This window comes from Moschus berezovskii, chromosome 1 (assembly GCF_049115385.1).
Source record: "Moschus berezovskii isolate FMDL1 chromosome 1, NW_MosBer_1.0, whole genome shotgun sequence".
Lineage (NCBI taxonomy): Eukaryota > Metazoa > Chordata > Mammalia > Artiodactyla > Moschidae > Moschus > Moschus berezovskii.
In genome coordinates this window covers 160,821,658-160,844,825 of record NC_142460.1, presented here as the reverse complement: position 1 = coordinate 160,844,825, position 23,168 = coordinate 160,821,658, and the positions used below count along the sequence as shown (strand labels likewise).

At 39.4% G+C, this 23,168-nt stretch overlaps 1 protein-coding gene across 2 annotated transcripts in view; it reads left to right on the top strand.

The window, feature by feature from the left end:
- ACP3 (acid phosphatase 3) overlaps positions 1-18,444 on the top strand; it is a 68,637-nt gene extending 50,193 nt beyond the window's left edge. For both annotated transcript variants that reach the window (XM_055413696.2, XM_055413689.2), the window contains one exon: positions 10,628-18,444. In XM_055413696.2, coding sequence (XP_055269671.2) covers positions 10,628-10,838 — 211 coding nt within the window. In that variant the 3' untranslated portion in view covers positions 10,839-18,444. The remainder of the gene's footprint in view (positions 1-10,627) is intronic.
- The last annotated feature ends 4,724 nt before the right edge of the window (positions 18,445-23,168 follow it).

Sequence of the window (23,168 nt, the reverse complement as noted above, 5' to 3'; positions counted from 1 at the left end):
CTTTGTGCTGCCATTAGTGCTGGTGATTAATACCCAGCTCCCCCTCCCCCTCCTGAGAGATCTCAGTGCCCTGGGGACCCCTCAAGGATTCCTACCTGTGGTCCGTTTGTCTAAATTTTTATCTTTTCAGACTTGAATGGGCATACAAATCTCATCGAATTGCAAATTCTGATTCAGTAGTCCTGAATCAGAATCTGAGTAGTTCTCAGTCTGAGTGGGATCCAAGCTTCTGCCACTGCCAGTCCATAGACACACTTTGAGGAGAAAAACTCCAACTTGCTTGCACACGGGAACAACCTGGATTTATAAAAACAAAAACTGATGTCTGGTGCCACCTATGAGATTCTGACTAAATATATGTAAGGTGTGGCATGAACAATGAGAATTTTAAATGTGTGCCAGGTGAAGGTTCAGGTGTTTTTGTTTGGTTGGTTGTTTTACTTTTAATATTTTACTAGAGGATACTGGAATCTGGAACCACCAGTCATGCAGGATGGATAGTGAATGGGGATTCAGTGTCCTGGGAGGGAAGGAGTAATTACTTCACACTGGATTTGTGCTGGCTGCTGGAGGCTGGAGTGGGCAGAAATGGAATGGGACTTCCCTGCCCACTGTGTTCCTGAAACTGTGACCCCTGGGAGGGTGGGGAAATCTTAGGGATCCCTAATAATTGCCTGGTAGTGGTGGTTTAACCTGTCAGCTAAATCATTACATAAGAGCAAGGGGGGGAGAACTATTTTTTCTAGCTTCTTGGGTTTTCCTTTTAGCTCTTCTGTCCCTGCCTTCATAGTGAGTGAGAGATATTGACTTTAAACTTCTTGCTTAAGAGTAGTACCAGTTGTCTACTCCCATGCTCTTCTGTATTGCAACAAGCTTGTTATTTCATGCGTGTTATTTCTTTCCCATGTCTTTTTTTTGGGGGGGGTGTTTATTTATAAATACCAGGTCAAGTGGTCTGGTATTCCCATCTCTTTCAGAATGTTCCACAGTTTATTGTGATCCACACAGTCAAAGGCTTTGGCATAGTCAATGAAGCAGAAATAGATGTTTTTCTGGAACTCTCTTGCTTTCTCCATGATCCAGCGGATGTTGGCAATTTGATCTCTGGTGCTTCTGCCTTTTCTAAAACCTGCTTGAACATCTGGGAGTTCACAGTTCACATATTGCTGAAGCCTGGCTTAGAGGATTCTGAGCATGACTTTACTAGCATGTGAGATGAGTGCAATTGTGCAGTAGTTTGAGCATTCTTTGGCATTGCCTTTCTTTGGGATTGGAATGAAGACTGACCTCTTCCAGTCCTGTGGCCACTGCTGAGTTTTCCAAATTTGCTGGCATATTGAGTGCAGCACTTTCACAGCATCATCTTTCAAGATTTGAAATAGCTCAACTGGAATTCCATCACCTCCACTAACTTTGTTCATAGTGATGCTTTCTAAGGCCCACTTGACTTCACATTCCAAGATGTCTGGCTCTAGGTCAGTGATCACGTTATCGTGACTATCTTGGTCATGAAGATCTTTTTTTGTACAGTTCTTCTGTGTATTCTTGCCACCTCTTCTTAATATCTTCTGCTTCTGACATGGATTCAGTTCAGTTCAGTTCAGTCGCTCAGTCGTGTCCGACTCTTTGCTACCCCATGAACCATAGCACGCCAGGCCTCCCTGTCCATCACCAACTCCCAGAGTTCACTCAAACTCATGTCCACAGAGTTGGTGATGCCATCCAGCCATCTCATTCTCTGCCGTCCCCATCTCCTCCTACCCCCAATCCCTCCTAGCATCAGACTCTTTTTCCAGTGAGTCAACTCGTCGCATGAGGTGGCCAAAGTATTGGAGTTTCAGCTTTAGCATCAGTCCTTCCAATGAACACCCAGGATTGATCTCTTTTAGAATGGACTGGTTGGATCTCCTTGCAGTCCAAGGGACTCTCAGGAGTCTTCTCCAACACCACAGTTCAAAAGCATCAATTCTTCGGCGATCAGCTTTCTTCACAGTCCAACTCTCACATCCATACATGACCACGGGAAAAACCATAGCCTTGACTAGACGGACTTTGTTGGCAAAGTAATGTCTCTGCTTTTTAATATGCTATCTAGGCTGGTCATAACTTTCCTTCCAAGGAGCAAGCGTGTTTTAATTTCATGGCTGCAATCAGCATCCGAAGTGACTTTGGAGCCCCAAAAAATAAAGTCTGACACTGTTTCCACTGTTTCCCTATCTATTTCCCATGAAGCGATGGGACCAGATGCCTTGACCTTCGTTTTCTGAATGTTGAGCTTCAAGCCAACCTTTTCACTCTCCTCTTTCACTTTTATCAAAAGGCCTTTGAGTTCCTCTTCACTTTCTGCCATAAGGGTGGTGTCATCTGCATATCTGAGTTTATTGATATTTCTCCTAGCAATCTTGATTCCAGCTTGTGCTTCTTCCAGCCCAGAGTTCCTCATGATGTACTCTGCATATAAGTTAAATAAGCAGGGTGACAATATACAACCTTGACGTACTCCTTTTCCTATTTGGAACCAGTCTGTTGTCCCATGTCCAGTTCTAACTGTTGCTTCCTGACCTGCATACAGGTTTCTCAGGAGGCAGGTCAGGTGGTCTTGTATTCCCATCTCTTTCAGAATGACATGAATTAGTGCTCAGTAAATATTTGCCCATGAATATGTAAGTTAGTTACCTTTCTTCCCTGAACCTACTCTTTCTATCTTGACTGGCAGCAATACCTAGTACCCTGGGAGTTATCAGATTATCTCTCTTCGTTTTCCACAACTGTCTGTCACCTCTTTTTAATAAATCTACCTACAGTATGTCTGTAGAATTATTTTCCTAAAACACAAACATCAGCAAACCCATATCCAAGTAAAGTGAAACACAGTTAAGCAGAGAAACATGTTAATAAAAAGAAAATGTAGAGATTGGTGTGCTGGAGTTAGTTCACACAGATCTCAAGAGTGGAAAGTTATATGTCTCACTTTCCCACTTTGAATTCGGTGACTTCACTCTGGCTATTTGAAATTGGTCATGGTGTCATGTGGGAGTATTTCCACCACAGAAGTCAATGTTTACCACAACTTGGAGTTTTGTTTTTTTTTTGTTTTGGGTTTTTTTTTTTTTTAAATCCAGTTTAGCAGAAAACCACTGGTTTTAACTCATAAAAGTTTGTAACATGAGGTGGTCTCCGACTAAGTGAATTCATTATTTGAACTGCTTTAAGGAAAAAGGATTCAATTTGTTCCATATGGTCTCAAAGAGTGATGTGAGGGGCAGCAGGTAAACATTTCAGGAAGACAGTGTTCAATGTTGGGAAATCTCTGGGACTGAAAGTGTCCATTGGGGTGGGTGCCCACTTGGAAGGTTGTAGGGGTTGAATGACTCTTTACAAGGACCTTCAAATTTAGCAAATAAAAGTACAGGATGCCTAGATAAATTTGATAAATAGCCCTAACTAATAAATTCTTACCATTTATTTTTTTTTTACAAAAAGCTAAATTCAAAGACATTAACAGTGCCCTGGTAAAGTCAGTAGAGGAAGCAGTACAAAACCATCAATAGGACATATATTGTGTGTACAGAATGCCTGACAAGCATACTCCTTAGAGTATTTCCATCTATGAAATTCTATTTATTCCTATGAGTAGTGTTTTCACTAGTGCTAGTAGACCCAATTAACTTCATTGTCATATCAAGTAGATTAATCAGAGCCTTTTCTGGGAAACTCATAATAAGCCTAAGTCCCATACTATGTTACTTGAAAATAATAAAAAAATTATTTGAAAATGCTTAATTCCAAAATCTTACTAATACACTTGGACTCTCCTTACTAGCACTCTCCCAACCCCACCTCAACCTCCAACTCCAGTTATTTGATAAGAAAGAGGTTTACTTGTAGGAAGTTTTAGTTTTCCCTCATAAGCTTTGTCAAGTTGAGAATCTGTAGCACATAGATACATCCCCAAGATTCAGTCATGAGTTTCTTGCAGACAGGATCCATACCTTAATCCTCCTTGAACCTTTAGTCAGTAAGCAATGTCTAGAACCTGGTGCCTTTAATCAATATTTGCTAATTGAATCAATGTTCCACCTTCCATACCTAGCCTGATTTCCGTATGTCTGGGCCTAGATGTCAGCAGTCTGGATATCAGTTGTTCAATAAAAGGGGGAGAGAAGCTATGAATGAGCTTTGAATGTAACTGCACTGTAAAGACCCACTCATTGACTATATATTCATATATTTATACCACTGTTAGCCTCTGTTTCCAGCATAGTCACCTTGGCATTCTCCTGTTTCCCCAGTGCTATTTAGAGCCCCTGTTCAATGATATGCCTTCCATCTCTCCTCCTCCCCCAGAGATGAGACTGTGTGATTACTATACCTTTTTCAAATCCTTGTCAACATCATCAGTTTCTTAAGACATGTCTTATCATTCATTAATGACATTGGGAACGTGCTTTGGTAAACCCCAGCTCACTCATAACTCCATCTGTCCTCAATCTAGGCAATTCTGACAGTCATAATAATGGCCCTACCCATACTCTGCCCACTTCACCAATACACACCCCTAGGTCAAACCACCCACACAGTCTGCATTCTGATTTGCTGAATGGAGCTGAACGAAACCAACTGTCACCATTTCAAACTTTGAACATTGACATTTCTAGTCCAACCTCAGCTGTATCTTTCAATGCTACATGATAAATGTATTCATCCTTACTGGACTTTTTCCCTGTTTTCTACAGGAAGGTCTTATTGATTTTATCAAACTTCTAATTCCATCTTTGCTTCTCTAATTCTCATGAGATGTCCTAAGAATAACAAAATAATCCACTGAAAAACTCTCTTATGTTCTCCTGTCACTGCCTCAAAATATCTCAGTAGTTTTAACCTGCCTTTCCTGCTGTCCTTCAGGAAAACGTGTTCCTCCTTGAGCAACCTAACTTCTCTCTTCAGATATATGATCTCACTCCTACAGTCCCCTTGGACATCCATGAAACTCTTAGCTTCATTTTCTTCCTCTGCTCTGGCTCTGTCCCCCTTTCTATCAAGAGCACCATCAAGGGCCTGCTCCATATCACGCTCTTCAATCCCAATTTTCTCAAAATAGTAATTTCCACCCATAACTCTATTTCCTTCACTCCCTCTCACTCCTGAACTATTTTGTAAAATTATATTAGTCTTCCTTCATTTCTTTGTTGAAAGTCATTCATGCCTAATTCATGACTGTGGTTCAGATCATAAACTCCTTATTGCAAAATTCAGACTTAAATTGAAGAAAGTAGGGAAAACACTAGACATTCAGGGATGACCTAAATCAAACCCCTTATGATTATACAGTGGAAGTGAGAAATAGATTCAAGGAATTATATCTGATAGAGTGCCTGAAGAAATATGAACATAGGTTTGTGACACTGTACAGGAGACAGTGATCAAGGTCATCCTCAAGAAAAAGTAATGCAAACAGGCAAAATGGTTGTCTGAGGAGGTCTTACAAATAGCTGAGAAAAGAAGAGAAGCTAAAGGCAAAGGAGAAAATGAAAGATACCCATCTGAATGCAGAGTTCCAAAAAATAGCAAGGAGAGATAAGAAAGCCATCCTCAGTGGTCAATGAAAAGAATTAGAGGAAAACAAAAGAATGGGAAAGACTAGAGATCTCTTCAAGAAAATTAGAGATACCAAGGGAACATTTCATGCAAAGATGGGCACAATAAAGGACAGAAATTTTATGGACCTAGTAGAAGCAGAAATATTAAGAAGAGGTGGCAAGAATACACAGAAGAACTATACAAAAAAGATCTTAATGACCCAAATAACATGAAGGTTTTATAACTCACCTAGAACCAAACATTCTGGAATGTGAAGTCAAGTGGGCCTTAGGAAGAATCACTACAAACAAAGCTAGTGGAGATGATGGAATTCTGGCTGAATTATTTCAAGTCCTAAAAGATGATGCTGTGAAAGTGTTGCACTCAATATGCCAGCCAATTTGGAAAACTCAGAAGTGGCCATAGGACTAGAAAAGATCAGTTTTCATCCCAGTCCAAAACAAAGGCAATGCCAAAGAATGTTCAAACTACCACACAACAGCACTCATCTCACACGCTAGCAAAGTAATGCTCAAAATTCTCCAAGCCAGGCTTCAACAGTACATGAATCAAGAACTTCCAGATGTTCAAGCAGAAAAGAAAAGGCAGAGGAATCAGAGATCAAATTGCTAACATCTGCTGGATCATAGAAAAAGCAAGAGAGTTCCAGAAAAACATCTATTTCTGCTTTATCGACTATGCCAAAGTCTTTGTGTGGATCACAACAAGCTGTGGAAAATTTTTCAAGACATTGGAATACCAGACCACCTGACCTGCCTCCTGAGAAATCTGTATGCAGGTCAAAAAGCAACAGTTAGAACTGGACATGGAACAACAGACTGTTTCCAAATCGGGAAAGGAGTACATCAAAACTGTATATTGTCACCCTGCTTATTTAACTTACAAACAGAATACATCATGCAAAATGCTGGGTTGGATGAAGCTGGAATCAAGACTGCCAGGAGAAATATCAATAACCTCAGATACACAGATGACACCACCCTTATGGCAGACAGTGAAGAACTAAAGATTTCTAGGAAACATCAGCAAGACCAGAGAATTTTTCCCTATATGTCTTGTAAACTTTGACATGGATGTGGGGAGGCAGGCAAGGAGGACAGAGAGACAGGAGAATTCAACAGCCTCAAACAGTTAAGCATGGTGAGTACTGTAATGAAGAACACACAGGTAACTATAAAAAACATATAGCAGAGGCAATTATCTGAAGTCTAAGGTGTCAGAGCAATCTTTTCCAAGGGAGAGATGTTTAAACAAAAACCTGAAGGAAACAAGGAATTAACCAGGTGAGTGGAGAGGAGGAGAAAAGAGAATGTTATAGATGAACAGGGGAAATGTATAAAGGCCAAGAGGGTTAGGACTAGGGGCATTTTAGGAATTGAAAAAGTGTGTCTGGTGAGAGTATAATCTTTGCAAACTTCACATGCTGGAGAGGCAGGCATTAAGTGTCTTGTAGGTCAAGTTAACTAACTCTGGTCATTAAAGAGTTTTATCCAGAGGACAGATGATGTGGCTAGCCTCTTGCTTTAGACCTCTTTGGTTCCAGTGGGGAAAGTAGATTGAAGAAAAGTGATTCTGAGAGAACAGTTAGGAGGCTGTTGAAATAATACTCCCCCCACCCCCGCAAAAAACAAAAAGTAGTACATGTGAATGAGAAAAGCAAAGATATTCAAAGGCAGAAAAGAAGTAGAGTAGACAGGACTTGGGTATTTATGGCACCAGGAAGAAGTTTGTGATACATACTGCCAGAATAGTTTTCAACTAGTACCAATTCACGCTGCCTTCAGCAGCTTTCATGTGTCCCCATGTAGTAGGATATATTGTCAGTCATTACCGGCACTAGACCTCTTTGCAGTAAGATATAAGCAACGTCTCTCTTTTCTCAGATTCCAGAACATTACTCTGTCAAACTCACAAAATCCTTTACAGTACAAAGGAATGTATACTTTAAAAAATAAACATGAGGGAGAAGGAAAGCGACAGAGGGAGAAAACCTCTCCTTAGTCTTCTCTTTGTTCTCAGACTTTTTGTTGAGTTTCTACTGGATTGGTAACTTCCACCAACCCCTGAAATGATGGTGTTCAGGGCTCTGTCCCTGGTTTCCTCTTTCCACAGTCACCATGAACCAGGGTTACTGAAGACTCTATCTTCTTCTACCGTCCTTATTTTCATATCTATATATAGATTTTTAGACTTGTTTTTTTCCAGTTGCCTACTGATTCTTTCTACCAGGGTAATAATCTACCTCAATCCTACATTTGAAACAAATTTTATTATCTTCTCTACTCCAAATGGATCCTTTCCAATGTGCTTTCAATCTCACTTTACAGCCTAATTATCTTATTTATCCAACCTAGAACTCATGGGGTGGCCTTGATCACAATGTCCACTTTACCAGTATATTTAGTCCACCATAAAGCCTGTCAATTCTTCTTTAGAAGTATCTCTTGAATTCCCTCATCTGCATTGTCAGGGCCACACTTCCAGTGCTGTATCCAGTGCTTAGTATCTTATCAAAGGCATTTTAATAGCTATCAGGCTGAGAATACCTCCACCATCTTCCCTTTTTCCAGTTTTTCTTTTTTTTTAAAGCACAAATTAGACCATGTCACTTCCATGTGTAATAATTACTGATAATTTCCATTTGCCCCATGACAAACTAGAACTTGTAAAACCTGAGCCTCAACCTACATATTTGGCCTCAACTCACCACAACCTATATTCCAGTCACATGCAACAACTCACTATTTCCCAAAGACACTCTCATGCAGTTCATTATGTCTCATGACAAAATTCTACTTACCTCTACTTACCTCAAAGTCCAACTCAAATCTTATCATTTTCTCAGAAGACTTTCCAAATTCTCTCTTCCAAGTAGAACAATTCATGATAATCTCAACTTTCTCTCTGCTCAAATGGCATTATCTTTTACACCTCTATTTTGCTGTTACATAATCTCATGATTATCTAGGTCTCTCATTAGCTATTGATCTCCTCAAGAGCAAGGATGTTGGAACCCCAGAACCCAACACACAGCTGGTCTGGCATTTGGTGTATACGCACTGCGTATCTAGGAAGGAACAAAGGAAGGGGAAAAATTGGGAAAGTATATGACAACTTGGCCCAAAAAATTGAAAATAAATCTCCAAATACAGAAAGTCAGTCATGGACATTAATTTTAAAGAATTGTTAGCCTCTGCCTTCTTCCCTCATTTTCATTTAGTCCTTTCTTTTCTTCTTCGATTCTGTTTAGTTTCTGCCAACTTTAACTCCACCTGCAGTGCTAATGGCTCTGGTTCACCAATATCTAATTATATTAATATTGACTTTCTTATGATACTAAGAGGCATTCTGACACCGTGAGAAAAAAATACTCAAGAGTTGAGAAGATATATGCATTCTAGATCATTAATTCCTTTTATAAATATTTATTGATTTATTTTTATTGAAGGATAATTGCTTTACAGAATTTTGTTGTTTTCTGTTGAACCTCAACATGAGTCAGCCATAGGTATAAGAAAATTAATTTAAAAAAATGTTTATTGAGCTCCTCCTATGTGACAGATACTGTTCTAAGTGTTTGGGATACATCTGTGAACAAAAAAGACAAAGGTTCTGACCTTATGATGCATACATTCTGTTAGAAGGAAAGAGAGATGGATAATGAATAATAAACATAGTAAATAAGTACTTTGGAAGGTGAGGATCACAAGTGACAAGTGGGGATAGGTGTAGGGAGAAGGCATATAGGTTGTATTTTTAAACAGAAAGTCCTCATTGAGAAGATAAGATCTGAACAAGGAAAGTGATGGAGTTACCTGATACAGGGACTTGTGAGAAGAGTGTCTTCAGTTCAGTTCAGTCTCTCAGTCGTGTCCAACTCCTTGCGACCCCATGAACCACAGTATGCCAGGCCTCCCTGTCCATCATCAACTCCCGGAGTTTACCCAAACTCATCTCCAATGAGTCGGTGATGCCATCCAACCATCTCATCCTCTGTCATCCCCTTCTCCTCCTGCCTTCAATCTTTCTCAGCATCAGGGTCTTTTCCAAAGAGTCAGCTCTTCGCATCAGGTGGCCAAAGAATTGGAGTTTCAGCTTCAACATCAGTCCTTCCAATGAACACCTAGGACTGATCTCCTTTAGGATGGACTGGTTGGATCTTCTTGCAGTCCAAGGGACTCTCAAGAGTGTTCTCCAACACCACAGTTCAAAATCAATTCTTTGGTGCTCAGCTTTCTTAATGGTCCAACTCTCACATCCATACATGACCACTGGAAAAACCATAGCCTTGACTAGATGGACCTTTGTTGACAAAGTAATATCTCTGTTTTTTAATATGCTGTCTAGGTTGGTTATAACTTTCCTTCCAAGGAGTAAGCATCTTTTAATTTCATGGCTGCAATCACCATCTGCAGTGATTTAGTTATCCTAAAAATGCTTACCATACTCAGTAGGTGCTCAAGGTTTCCTCTTTAAAAGATATTTACTGAAAATCTAATACAGAGAGCAAAAGTTGATATTCTATTTCTTTTAGACCCAATTAATGATCGCAGTTGAGTATTCAGAATGCCTTTGACCCTGACACCATGAACAACTAATTTTAACTGTAGAAAAATGCACAAAAAATGCATGAAGTTATTGCTGAAGGAGAACCTTAGAAATACTTTAGTCAATTACCCTCACTTTATAGTGGAAGAATATGTGTGTGCTCAGTCACTCAGTTGTGTCTGACTCTTTGTGACTCCATGGACTGTAGCCCACCAGAACTGAGGCCCAAATGTCAAAGGTCATGCTGGAACTGGAACATAGGTCATTTCCTGAATCAGTCTGGTGCTCTTTTCATCTTACTATGCTATTTGAAATATACTATTTCATGGCTGCTTTAGAAATGCCACTGACATTTTAAATGAAGGCAGAAACCAATACTGATGAGTAACCTTCATATTTTTCTAATACATTAATTTTATGATCTTTGTGTTTTCCCAATCCTTTATTTTACACTAATGTTCTTCCTATTTTCTTGCAGTTCTAAGGATCATCCTTGCCATCATCTTTTGCCTGGTGTCTGGTGTCCTAATGGTGCTGCTGTTTATCCTCATCCGCCATGGGCCCTGCTGGCAGAGAGACTCCTATGGAAACATATGAACAGATGGCTGAATAAGGGCAGACATGCCAGCCCTGTGATGCAGCATTCAAAGGACCGGCTTCCACCCTGTGGGCACTGTGCTGCCCTTTGAATTTGCCTAGAGAAGGGTCTGAATTCACAGCAACCCAGGGACAGCCACCCGATGCATTGATGAATGAACACCCAGATTACTGAGGTCTTCTCATTGTTGAACTCATCCTGGTACAGGCTTCTCATTCAGCTAGAAGGAAATTCTTCTGCAACAGATAATTGTATTCTGTGGTACCAATGTCCAGAGGAAAATAAGAAGTGAAACTCCAATCAGCATTTTGCCTCCAAAGAGCAAAAACTTACAAGGGATGACAAAGACACAGATTAAAAATTTGATAATGGGAAAAGTTAGACTAGAAATAGTATTATATAGGGCTTCCCTGATAGCTCAGTTGGTTAAGAATCCACCTGTAATGCAGGAGACCGCAGTTCGATTCCTGGGCCGTGCAGATCCACTGGAGAAGGGACAGGCTACCCACTCCAATATTCTTGGGCTTCCCTTGTGGCTCAGCTGGTAAAGAACCTGCCTGCAATGCAGAAGAGCTGGGTTTGATCCCTGGGTTGGGAAGATCCCCTGGAGAAGGGGAAGGCTACCCACTCCAGTATTCTGGCCTGGAGAATTTTATGGACTATATAGTCCATGGGATTGTAAAGAGTCAGACATGAATGAGTGACTTTCACTTTCACTTTTTCAGGAGGATTCTTGAAAAATAGGACTCAATCAGAAGGTATACAAAAATTTCTTCTTTAACTCTTAAGTAGGTTTGCACACTCCTGGAAAGAAAACACCACAGTGTTTGATAGCTGACAAATTTCTCTGTGTGTGTCTGCCTATTTATATACTTACACACTCATATCTGCAGTGACGATGCCTTAGGTGTTTCATTCTCAGAAACTATAATAGCAACTATTTTAGCTGTTGATAATGTAGCTCATCATTTTCCTCACAATTTGTATAATGGGAAAAAACTAGAACATTGCTGTAGCCATGGTTCTTTTTTTTTAACCTCCACTATTAGAGCTAGATAATATTTGTAGTTTTGATGTCCTTATTTCATTTCAAAAGTAAGAGATTTTATTTTGATAAGGACTACTCACGGTTATGATGAAATAATAATGTATTTTAATTTTAATTGCTACAAATATATCTGAATTTCTCAAATGATGAGATTGAAAGGAAAATACACAGTAGGATGATAAACCACTTTCTCAGCTCTGCACTGGCTTTAGGCCATCAACTTGGAACAAGTTCTTTTAAATAGTTTAAACATTGGTTTCATAGTCTAAAACTGAAGAGTCTAGACTAAATGAACATAGAAGTCACTTCTAGTTCTCATGTTCTCTATATAATTTTTTTCTCATTTTATACTATGCATTGATCATTGCCCAAGCAAGCACTTTTATAAATGGTACCATTGTACTAAGCCTGAAATTTATTCTAAGCAACTTTATTTTGTGCTGAGCCTCCTATCAGGGAAATTCAATCTCATTCACTGGTAGGTTTCTTCACTTACTCAGGTACTAATTAAGGTCCCAGAATGTACCTAGTGGGACAGAAAACCCACTCATAACCCACCCCATCTCATCATCTCAGGAGTATTTCTTTCTCCTTGGATCCCACAAATTTCACCTACTAAAATTCAAGCACTTACCTCTCTCATTCCTACTTTCTACGTAATTCTCACTAAGCCAAGACTATCTCAAACAAAAGCCTGAGAAGGAGTTGTCATTTCTTGCCTCATATCCGCTGCTTCCTGCTGCAATGCAAAGGGCTCAAAGGCAAAGAAATGCAAGATCTGGCTACATTCTCAGGTTGTGAAAGGGAAAAACATCCATAGACGACCCAAAACCTACTACTGGACACTGCATTGCGTTTCAGAGAGATGGGATCCAGCTCTACCGACCAGTACACAGGCATAAGTCCCCCCAGCCAGGAAACAATCAGAGGACACAAATCCTTTTCCTGTAGAAAACCAGGTTTGTGAAAATATGCAGCATTGATACTTCAGCAAAACATAAGCAAGAAAACGGCAGAATATATTATGAGAGGGCACTGTGACTTACAGAAAGCCTTTTCTCAGCGCTGGCAGCTCTGAACTAAATCAGAACCCTGCTTATGCAGCAGAAAGGTTACAAAGCAGTAAACATCTTTCCTCTCTCAATAGGCTAGCTTATGAAGAAAGCAATTGTATTGAGCAGATAACAACATGGAACACAGTGGGAAGAGAAGAGTCTGGAGCAGAACAGAGTTGGAACTGAAGAGCTGGGAGAAGAAAAATTATTTATTTTTAAGGATTTTGTTTATAAGCATTTACTCAGACACAAACCATGTTCTAGGTCTTAATACTTCCTAATGCCAGGAAAAGGTGGAAAAGGGAGAAAATACCTCCCCTTTTTGCAATAGGAATGTCATCAAAAGGTATTGGTTTATTTTCTTTGTTCCTTTTATTATAGCAAAGCTAGAGTGTTGCTGTTATTTGCTGGCTTGACAGATATGGAATCAAAACTTTCACTGAATAGCTAGCCTTCTATTCTTCAGCCAAATGCTGAATCAACAGACCAGCTTTTGCAACAGCTTGGTTTAATGATCCTAGAGAGGTACTGTTCATGTCATGTACTGGGTAAAAAAAAGGAAAGAGGGAGAATAGAAAGCAGCATTAGGAGAGAAATGAAATTAGCACTTTGAAGGTTATTTGGGTTAGTATCAAATCAGTTCCTCCAGGAGGTAGGACTGGAATTATTAAGCTTCCTACTTCATATTTTTTGTAGTTATTTCATGTGTTGTAAAAATTAATAGTTTGTAAAATCTCTATCCTTATTTAACAGAGTGCATTCAACTATTCTCAATAAATCATTTTATGATCTTCATAACTTCTTTGGACATTTTGATTTATTAATACTTAAAACTGTAAGTGACTCTACCTATCAAACATAGCAAGGTTTTGATGCAAAATCAAGTGTTATTTGCTCAGTTGCGTCTGACTCTTTATGACCCACCAGGCTCCTCAGTCCATTGAATTCTCCAGGCAAGATCACTATAGTGGGTAACCATTCTTTTCTCTAGGGGATCTTCCCAACCCAGGGATCAAACCCTGGTCTCCTGAATTGCAGGCAGATTTTAGAAAAGGCAGAGGTACCAAGGATCAAATTGCCAACATCTGCTGGATCATGGAGAAAGCAAGAGAGTTCCAGAAAAACATCTATTTCATTGACTATGCCAAAGGCTTTGACTATGTGGATCACAATAAACTGTGGAAAATTCTGAAAGAGATGGGGATATCAGACCAGCTGACTTGCCTCTTGAGAAACCTGTATGCAGGTCAGGAAGCAACAGTTAGAACTGGACATGGAACAACAGACTGGTTCCAAACAGGAAAAGGAATATGTTCCGTTCTGTTCAGTCGCTCAGTTGTGTCCGACTCTTTGCGACCCCGTGGACTGTAGCCTACCAGGCTTCTCCGTCCATGGGTTTCTCCAGGCAAGAATACTGGAGTGGGTTACCATTTCCTTCTCCAGGGGATCTTCCCGACCCAGGGATCAAACCCGGGTCTCCCGCATTGGAGGCAGACGTTTTAACCTCTGAGCCACCAGGGGGTTGTATATTGTCACCCTGCTTATTTAACTTAGATGCAGAGTATATCATGAGGAACGCTGGGCTGGAAGAAGCACAAGCTGGAATCAAGATTGCCGGGAGAAATATCAATAACCTCAGATATGCAGATGACACCACTCTTATGGCAGAAAGTGAGGAGGAACTAAAAAGCCTCTTGATGAAAGTGAAAGAGGAGAGTGAAAAGGCTGGCTTGAAGCTCAACATTCAGAAAACAAAGATCATGGCATCTGGTCCCATCACTTCACAGGAAATAGATGGGGAAACAGTGGAAGAAGTGTCAGACTTTATTTTATGGGGCTCCAAACTCACTGCGGATGCTGATTGCAGCCATGAAATTAAAAGACACTTATTCCTTGGAAGGAAAGTTATGACCAACTTAGATAGTATATTAAAAAGCAGAGACATTACTTTGCCGACAAAGGTCCGTCTAGTCAAGGCTATGATTTTTCCAGTGGTCATGTATGGATGTGAGAGTTGGACTGTGAAGAAAGTTGAGCGCCGAAGAATTTATGCTTTTGAACTGTGGTGCTGGAGAAGACTCTTGAGAGTCCCTTGGACTGCAAGGAGATCCAACCAGTCCATTCTAAAGGAGATCAATCCTGGGTGTTCATTGGAAGGACTGATGCTAAAGCTGAAACTCCAATACTTTGGTCACCTCATGCGACGAGGTGACTCACTGGAAAAGACTCTGATGCTAGGAGGGATTGGGGGCGGGAGGAGACGGGGACGACAGAGAATGAGATGGCTGGATGGCATCACCGACTCTGTGGACATGAGTTTGAGTGAACTCCGGGAGTTGGTGATGGACAGGGAGGCCTGGCGTGCTGTGATTCATGGGGTTGCAAAGAGTCGGACACGACTGAGCAATTGAACTGAAGTAGCCTCCAGAGGTTTGTTAGGATCCAGGGGTGCTGCATGGTTCACTCTGGCCCCTCACTGGCAGAGCTGAAATTCAGCCCTCATAGTCCAAGTTGCTAGAGGCTTGAGTGATCCCCAGGGCAGCAAGTTAACAATGATGACTTTGATACTGAGTTGCATTCTGAGCTAGAGGGAATCAGACTTTCTTTGGGGACATTTAAGTCACCACTTCCTGCCATCTGGTTTGTGTTACTAAATTCCCCATCTTCCAGGAAACTTGCAGTAGTAGATGTTCAAGACCACAGTCATGAAAAGACAACAGCAAGGAATGGTTGGGTGCCCTTTTCTATAAAATTTAATAATCTGAAACTGCATAATTCAAATGCCTCAAGTCAACGAGGACTCTTACAAGCAACATTTTGTTCTTATAAAGTTACTCAGTCGTGTCTGACTCTTTGAGACTCCATGGGCTGCAGCATGCCAGGCTTCCCTGCCCTTCATTATCTCCGAGTTTGCTCAAACTCATGTCCATTGAATCAGGGAAGTCATCCAACTATCTCACCTGCTGTCATCCCCTTCACCTCCTGCCTTCAATCTTTCCCAGCATCAGGTGACCAAAGTATTGGAGCTTCAGCTTCAGCATCAATCCTTCCGATGAATATTCAGGGTTGATTTCCTTTAGGATTGATCTGTTTGATCTCCTTGCTGTCTCAAGATTCTTCCCCAGCACCACAGTTCAAAAGCAAACATTAATCAGGGTGTTTCTGTGATAAATGTTGACTAGATAGTGAGCTACGTAGCAGTCCTCTTTCAGTACGTTGATAACTGAGTGCCTTTTGGTCATTTTTTACTTAAAAGTCTCCTTGAGTCAAGTTGGGGGAGTGATAAAAAGTTAAGCAAAAAGAAAAAAATTAAAGCTGAAGAGAGAAAAAGAGAGATCATTTAAACATGTTTAGAGATAAAACTACCTATCCTTTTAATGGGTTGTTACCACCATTAGCTGCTCATGTGTATTCATCTGCTCACTTCTTAAAATACTAGGAGATTGTTCCCAAAGTTGAACTAGGTTTTCCCCTTTCCCCAAGACATCTTTTACCAAATGGAAAAACAGGTGAATGAGTTAAGGAATGAAATGGAGGGAGACAATGAAAGAGCCAACAGCTTTCAGGGTCTGATATGTTAATCTACCTAATATCAAGTAGGCCTGGACTCTGGGTACAAGTCAATGATAATGTGAAAAAAGAAAAATATGAAAATGCTCTCTTTACTCCACTTCAACCCTATACTGCTTAATTTCCATTGATTTTGTGTTATTTTACAGTTTCACTTCCCTTTTGTCATTTATTTGATTTCATTAGAAACTACTTACTTTCCTCTTCTGTGACTCCTAATTTAGGCTAAAAATGAGCTGGAACTGAGGGAAACTGCAGATGGGGGTAAATCACAATTGCTGTTGTTTGAAACTACAGACCCTGGACCCTTTTGAGGAGATATTTTATCGAATTTTAATTTAAAAATATAGTTTTATAAAACTGACATTACTAAGAATAAAACACAAGTCAAGGCCTTCTATGTTGAGAAAATGTATAAAAAAGTGTGAGTTACATTGTCTTTCTTTCATTTAAAAATCCCTAATGTAAATTTTTAGTAGAACTATAACCAGAAGTAACTTCTGAATGAGCAAGGAAAGAGATGACCATGGCTAGTAGAACTTGTATGTTAAATAAAGTGTAAGTAGTTTAGAGCATGGACTTTAAAATCCAAGAGACCTTTAAATGCTTTGTGACTGACTTTCTGGTGAAAAAACACTGGGAAAGCTAAATAACTTCTCTAAAGTCTTGGGCTCCTTACCTATAAAATAAAGATAAAAATAGCATCTTATTTTACATGGTTGTGATGAAAATTAAATGAGATGATGCATTAAAGTCCTTAGCACAGTATGCAAAGTAACTACTCAATAAACAATAGATATGATAGGATGATATATGACATATAAAACTTCTCTGAAAACTGGCCCAAAATTAACCAGAATTTTGAGTTAACTAGAGTATCCTTTTCTTGGTCATTTGAGAGAATATAGAAAATCTTAATAACAAATTAATAATTGGGGGGATAAAGTGCTAAAAATAACGATTTGCACATTTTACTTGTTCTAAGGAACCATTATCTGTTTTGATTTTTCACTATTATTATTCATCAGGGGCATTTTTGCAAAACTTGTTTGTTTTAGAACCAGTTTGGTTGCTGACAGAGAAATAAATTCAGGAATGAAAATGATTCCGTTTTAGTATTTGTAAAAAAAATCTCAAACTGTTTAACATATAGAAATATAGAAAAAAAGTTTTCTAATAGTTACATAGTTTTCCAATAATTGATACTGACATGTAGTCACATAGGCTAATGAAATACACATTAGCGAAAATATATGTCTTCTAAAATTATATACTTTAAAAAGGTAAGGATGATTTAATGATGTGGCAAACTTACAAAGACTACTTTAATCCAAGCTATCTATATGATTTTTGAAAAATTAGGTTAGATCATATACTAAGCTCACAGATGAGAAATCCCTGTTGGAAATTCCTCAGTGTAGAAATGTTAATTATCCTCAGGAAAAAATTAACTCTCAAATTTCTAAATAACTATTACTGTATATATTTTCTCTCTGGTGGAAATCAGTAGTTAATATATTGTAATTCTCCTAAAACTACCTGTGACCCCCATAGGCTTGTTTTCCTCCACCTGCTGATAGTAATGATCGTTACTACAGAGTTTGTATTCTGGTCATAGCAGAAAATCTTAAATTTCCTAAGGAATACAAAGGAAGCAGCAGAAGAAAATCTAATTTGTCTATTCCATTGGCTCAAAGTACACCATTTCACCTACAAATAAAAACAGGCATTGATTATTCTTAGAAAATCTTGGACTTTGTTTCCAGGTGGATGTGTGTTCCAGTTCAAATTCTAACTAGCACTTACTTAACTGGGAGACTTTGTGCAGGTCCCATAAGCTTTCTGAAACTTGAAGACTTTCCCCATCTGAACAAAACAGGTAACAGTAGGTTGTAGCACAGAGTAGAGCTTATGGTAAATCCCTGATGCACAGGTATGCCCTCCCTGTAACTCTTTTTTGATCTCTCATGCCTATCTCAACTCCTATTTTCCAAATAGTTATATTAAAAAAATATGCTGCTGTTGTTGTTTAGTCGTTAAATTGTGTCTTTTACTGCAACCCTATGGACTGAAACCTGCCAGGCCCCTCTGTTCATGGAATTTCCCAGGCAAGAATACTGGAATGGGTTGCCATTTCCTTCCCCAGGGGATCTTCCCCACCCAGGGCTCGAACCCACATCTCCTTCATTGGTAGGAGGATTCTTTACAACTGAATCACTAGGGAAGCCCCAAACAAATATTCTGACTCCTTGCGATTCCATGGATTACAGCCCTCCAGGCTCCTCTGTCCATGGGATTCTTCCGGCAAAAGTACTAGAGAGGGTTGCCATGCTCTACTTCAGGGGATCTTCCTGACCCAGGGATCAAACCCACATCTTCTTCATTGCAGGCAGATTTTTTACCTCTGAGCTACTGGAGGAACCCCATTACAGATTCAGTTCAGTTCAGTTCAGTCGCTCAGTCGTGTCTGACTCTCCACAACCCCATGAATAACAGCACGCCAGGCCTCCCTGTCCATCACCAACTCCCGGAGTACACTCAAACTCATGTCCACAGAGTCGGTGATGCCATCCAGCCATCTCATTCTCGGTCGTCCCCTTCTCCTCCCGCCCCCAACCTTTCCCAGCATCAGAGTCTTTTACAGTGAGTCAACTTGTCGCATGAGGTGGCCAAAGTATTGGAGTTTCAGCTTTAGCATCAGTCCTTCCAATGAACACCCAGGATTGATCTCCTTTAGAATGGACTGGTTGGATCTCCTTGCAGTCCAAGGGACTCTCAAGAATCTTTTCCAACACCACAGTTCAAAAGCATCAATTCTTCAGCGCTCAGCTTTCTTCACAGTCCAACTCTCACATCCATACATGACCACGGGAAAAACCACAGCCTTGACTAGATGGACCTTTGTTGGCAGGTAATGTCTCTGCTTTTTAATATACTATCAAGGTTGGTCATAACTTTCCTTCCAAGGAGTAAGCGTCTTTTAATTTCATTATTAGAGATTAGAGGTCTTCAATTTTACACCCACGAAAGAAATCAAGAAAATTCAACAAAATTCTGATTTTCCCCATGCTTATTATTCTAATTAAAAAAAATAAAACATTGGCTAGACAGTCTTTTCCAGGTTTTTTTCTTTTGGGGTGGGGCAGGGGGAGCCTTTCCTTTGCTGGTAATCTAATATTTGTTTAAACTTGTGTAATCCAACACTGCCCCCAAATGTTACATGATTTTTTTTTAAGAATTAAGGAGAGTAAATTAGAATTTTTGAATTTGCTTTTGAATTCAAATTAGAATTAAGACAGTAAAAACTATATCAGGAAGAGAGGAAGTTAACACTTTTGGAACATGAACGGTGCTTACTAAAGGTTAGTTTCCTTTTGCCCTTCTTTCAGGGTTTTTAAATAATATTAATTTACTCTTGTTTTGAAAGTTGAAGATTTGACTCATTTAAACCACCTCCCTCTCCTTTATCCCATTTTTGAGTTTATGAGCTTGACTCTTCTATTATATAAATTTATAATATTAACTAATATTGATTCATCATTAGCATACTTTGATTCTTAATTCTCAAAACAACTGTAGTTGATATGTATATTACTTTTATCTCATTAATAAGGAATTAAGATTCAAAGGTTAAGTAGCTACTAAGTGGTAGAATTGGGAATTGAACATTTACAAGATAGAGCAATGATAAAAGAAAAAAATATATGTTCCTAAGTGAGTGAATACATTGTCAGAATGTATAGGAAAAAAAACTGGTACCTTACTTGCTGTAAGGAAACTACTCTTTCTTCCTAGTACAGTGTGCTGCTTTCAATTCTCAAAGGTTGCTGGACAGGCAGGTCTGCAACAGACCCAAAGTAACTAACATTTTTTTGAAATTTGGTGGCTGCAGTGACTGGAACAACTAACAAAAGTAAGTTACTTTTGTATTAGTAAGATATTTTTCAAATTGTATTAATAGTTGCCTTTTATTTGGCTTTACATTATTGTTTTTTTGCAAAATCCACAGAATGGATTTGAGAACAAATAACTTAATAGGATAACTAGCCGAGCTTGAAATACTACTTACAATATTGGCTTTTATTTTCCTTTCCTTCATACTAAGTAAGTGGCTGCCCCCTCATTTACTACTGCTTCCAAGAAAAATAAAAATGATAGTCATATTTTTCTTGGTAAAATTAAGTTTTACATGAAATAGCAGCATATCATCTTACTAGGCTCAGTCAGCTAGAATTTAATTGCATAATTGTTTCATTTTCTTAAACGAACACAATGTGCTATTACCCAATATCAACAAATAGACATCCTTTCCTTCTAGTTTCAATAAATGTTTTTTTCTTTTTAAAAAATTTTTATTGGAGTATAGTTGATTTACAGTGCTGTGTTAGCTTCAAGTGTACAACAAAGTGAATCAGTTATATGTATACATATACCCATCTTTTTTTTTTTTTAAGATTCTTTCCCCATATAGGCCATTACAGAGTATTAAGTAGAGCTTCCTGTGCTATGCAGCAGGTTCTTATTAGTTATCTATTTTATATACAAAATTGTGTATATGTCAATCTTGATCTTCCAGCTTATCCATCCCCTCCATTCCTGGTAACCATAAGTTTGTTTTCTAAATCCATGAGTCTACTTCTGTTTTGTAAATAAGTTCATTTGTACCACCTCTTGTTTTAGATTCCACATAAGCAGTATCATGTGATATTTGTCTTTCTGGGTCTGATTCACTTCACTCAGTATGACAATCTCTAGGTCATCCTTGTTGCTGCACATGGCATTATTTTGCTCTTTTTTATGGTTGAGTAACTACCGCACAATTGCACTCATCTCACACACTAGTAAAGTGATGCTTAAAATTCTCCAAGCCAGGCTTCAGCAATACGTGAACCGTGAACTTCCAGATGTTCAAGCTGGTTTTAGAAAAGGCAGAGGAACCAGAGATCAAATTGTCAACATTCGCTGGATCATCGAAAAAGCAAGAGAGTTCCAGAAAAACATCTATTTCTGCTTCATTGACTATGCCAAAGCCTTTGACTGTGTGGATCACAATAAACTTTGGAAAATCCTGAAAGAGATGGGAATACCAGACCACCTGACCTGCCTCTTGAGAAACCTATAAGCAGGTCAGGAAGCAACAGTTAGAACTGGACATGGAACAACAGACTGGTTCCAAATAGGGAAAGGAATACATCAAGGCTGCATATTGTCACCTTGCTTATTTAACTTATATGCAGAGTACATCATGAGAAACGCTGGGCTGGAGGAAGCACAAGCTGGAATCAAGATTGCTGCGAGAAATATCAATAACCTCAGATATGCAGATGACATCACCCTTGTGGCAGAAAGTGAAGAACTAAAGAGCCTCTTGATGAAAGTGAAAGAGGAGAGTGAAAAAGTTGGCTTAAAGCTCAACATTCAGAAAACTAAGATCATGGCCTCTGATCCCATCACTTCATGGCAAATAGATGGGGAAACAGTGGAAACAGTGACTGACTTGATTTTTCTGGGCTCCAAAATCACTGCAGATGGTGATTGCAACCATGACATTAAAAGACACTTACTCCTTGTAAGGAGAGTTATGACCAACCTACACAGCATATTAAAAAGCCGAGGCATTACTTTGCCAACAAAGGTCCGTCTAGTCAAGACTATGGTTTTTCCAGTGGTCATGTATGGATGTGAGAGTTGAACTATAAAGAAAGCTGAGTGCAGAAGAATTGATGCTTTTGAACTGTGGTGTTGGAGGACTCTTGAGAGTCCCTTGGACTGCAAGGAGATCTAACCAGTCCATCCTAAAAGAGCAAAGGAAGGACTGAAGTTGAAGCTGAAACTCCAATACGTTAGCCACCTGATGCGAAGAACCGATTCATCTGAAAAGACCCTGATGCTGGGAAAGATTGAGGGCAGGAGGAGAAGGGGACGACAGAGGATGAGATGGTTGGATGGCATCACCGACTCAATAGACATGGGTTTGGGTGATGGACAGGGAGGCCTGGCATGCTGCGGTTCCTGGGGTCGCAAATAATTGCACATGACTTAGCGACTGAACTGAACTGAATGTTCCATTGTATATAAGGATCAAATCTTCTCTACCAACTCCTTTGTTGATGAACATTTAGGAAGCAACAAGGTTCCTTCCATGTTCTGGCTATTGTAAATAGTACTGCAATGAACATGGCGGTACATTTATCTTTTCAGATGATGGTTTTCTCCAATTATGTGCCCAGAGTGGGATTGCTCGGTCATACGGGAGTTCTATTGTTAGTTCAGGGAAACTCCTTATGTTCTCCATAGTGGTTGTACCAGTTTACATTCCCACCAACAGTTTAGGAGGGCTCCCTTTTCTCCACACCCTCTCTAGCATTTATTATCTTTAGATTTTAATTCCATGAATTTTGACAAAATTAATAGGAAGTAAAAGTTTCTGGTTCACCTAGTTAACTTTAGAGGATGTTTTCCCACCTGATTTAGGTGTGAATGAGCCACTGGCATTCTAAGAACTCCTTTATGGTCAAATCTGGGCTCATTGTTTCTCAGATGTTATACTGTAAAGACAAATACTCACATCTAGGTCGTTTTGCATTGTTAACATTCATGTATATGACTTTGGCAAGCTGACTCTATGTTATTTTGTAAGAAATAAAGGAATAATGACACCTTTATGGCATGAATTATTTTACGATTTTTCATCCTGTAACTATACAAATATGGTTGTCAAGAATGAACACAAGCCTCCCCCCTTTTT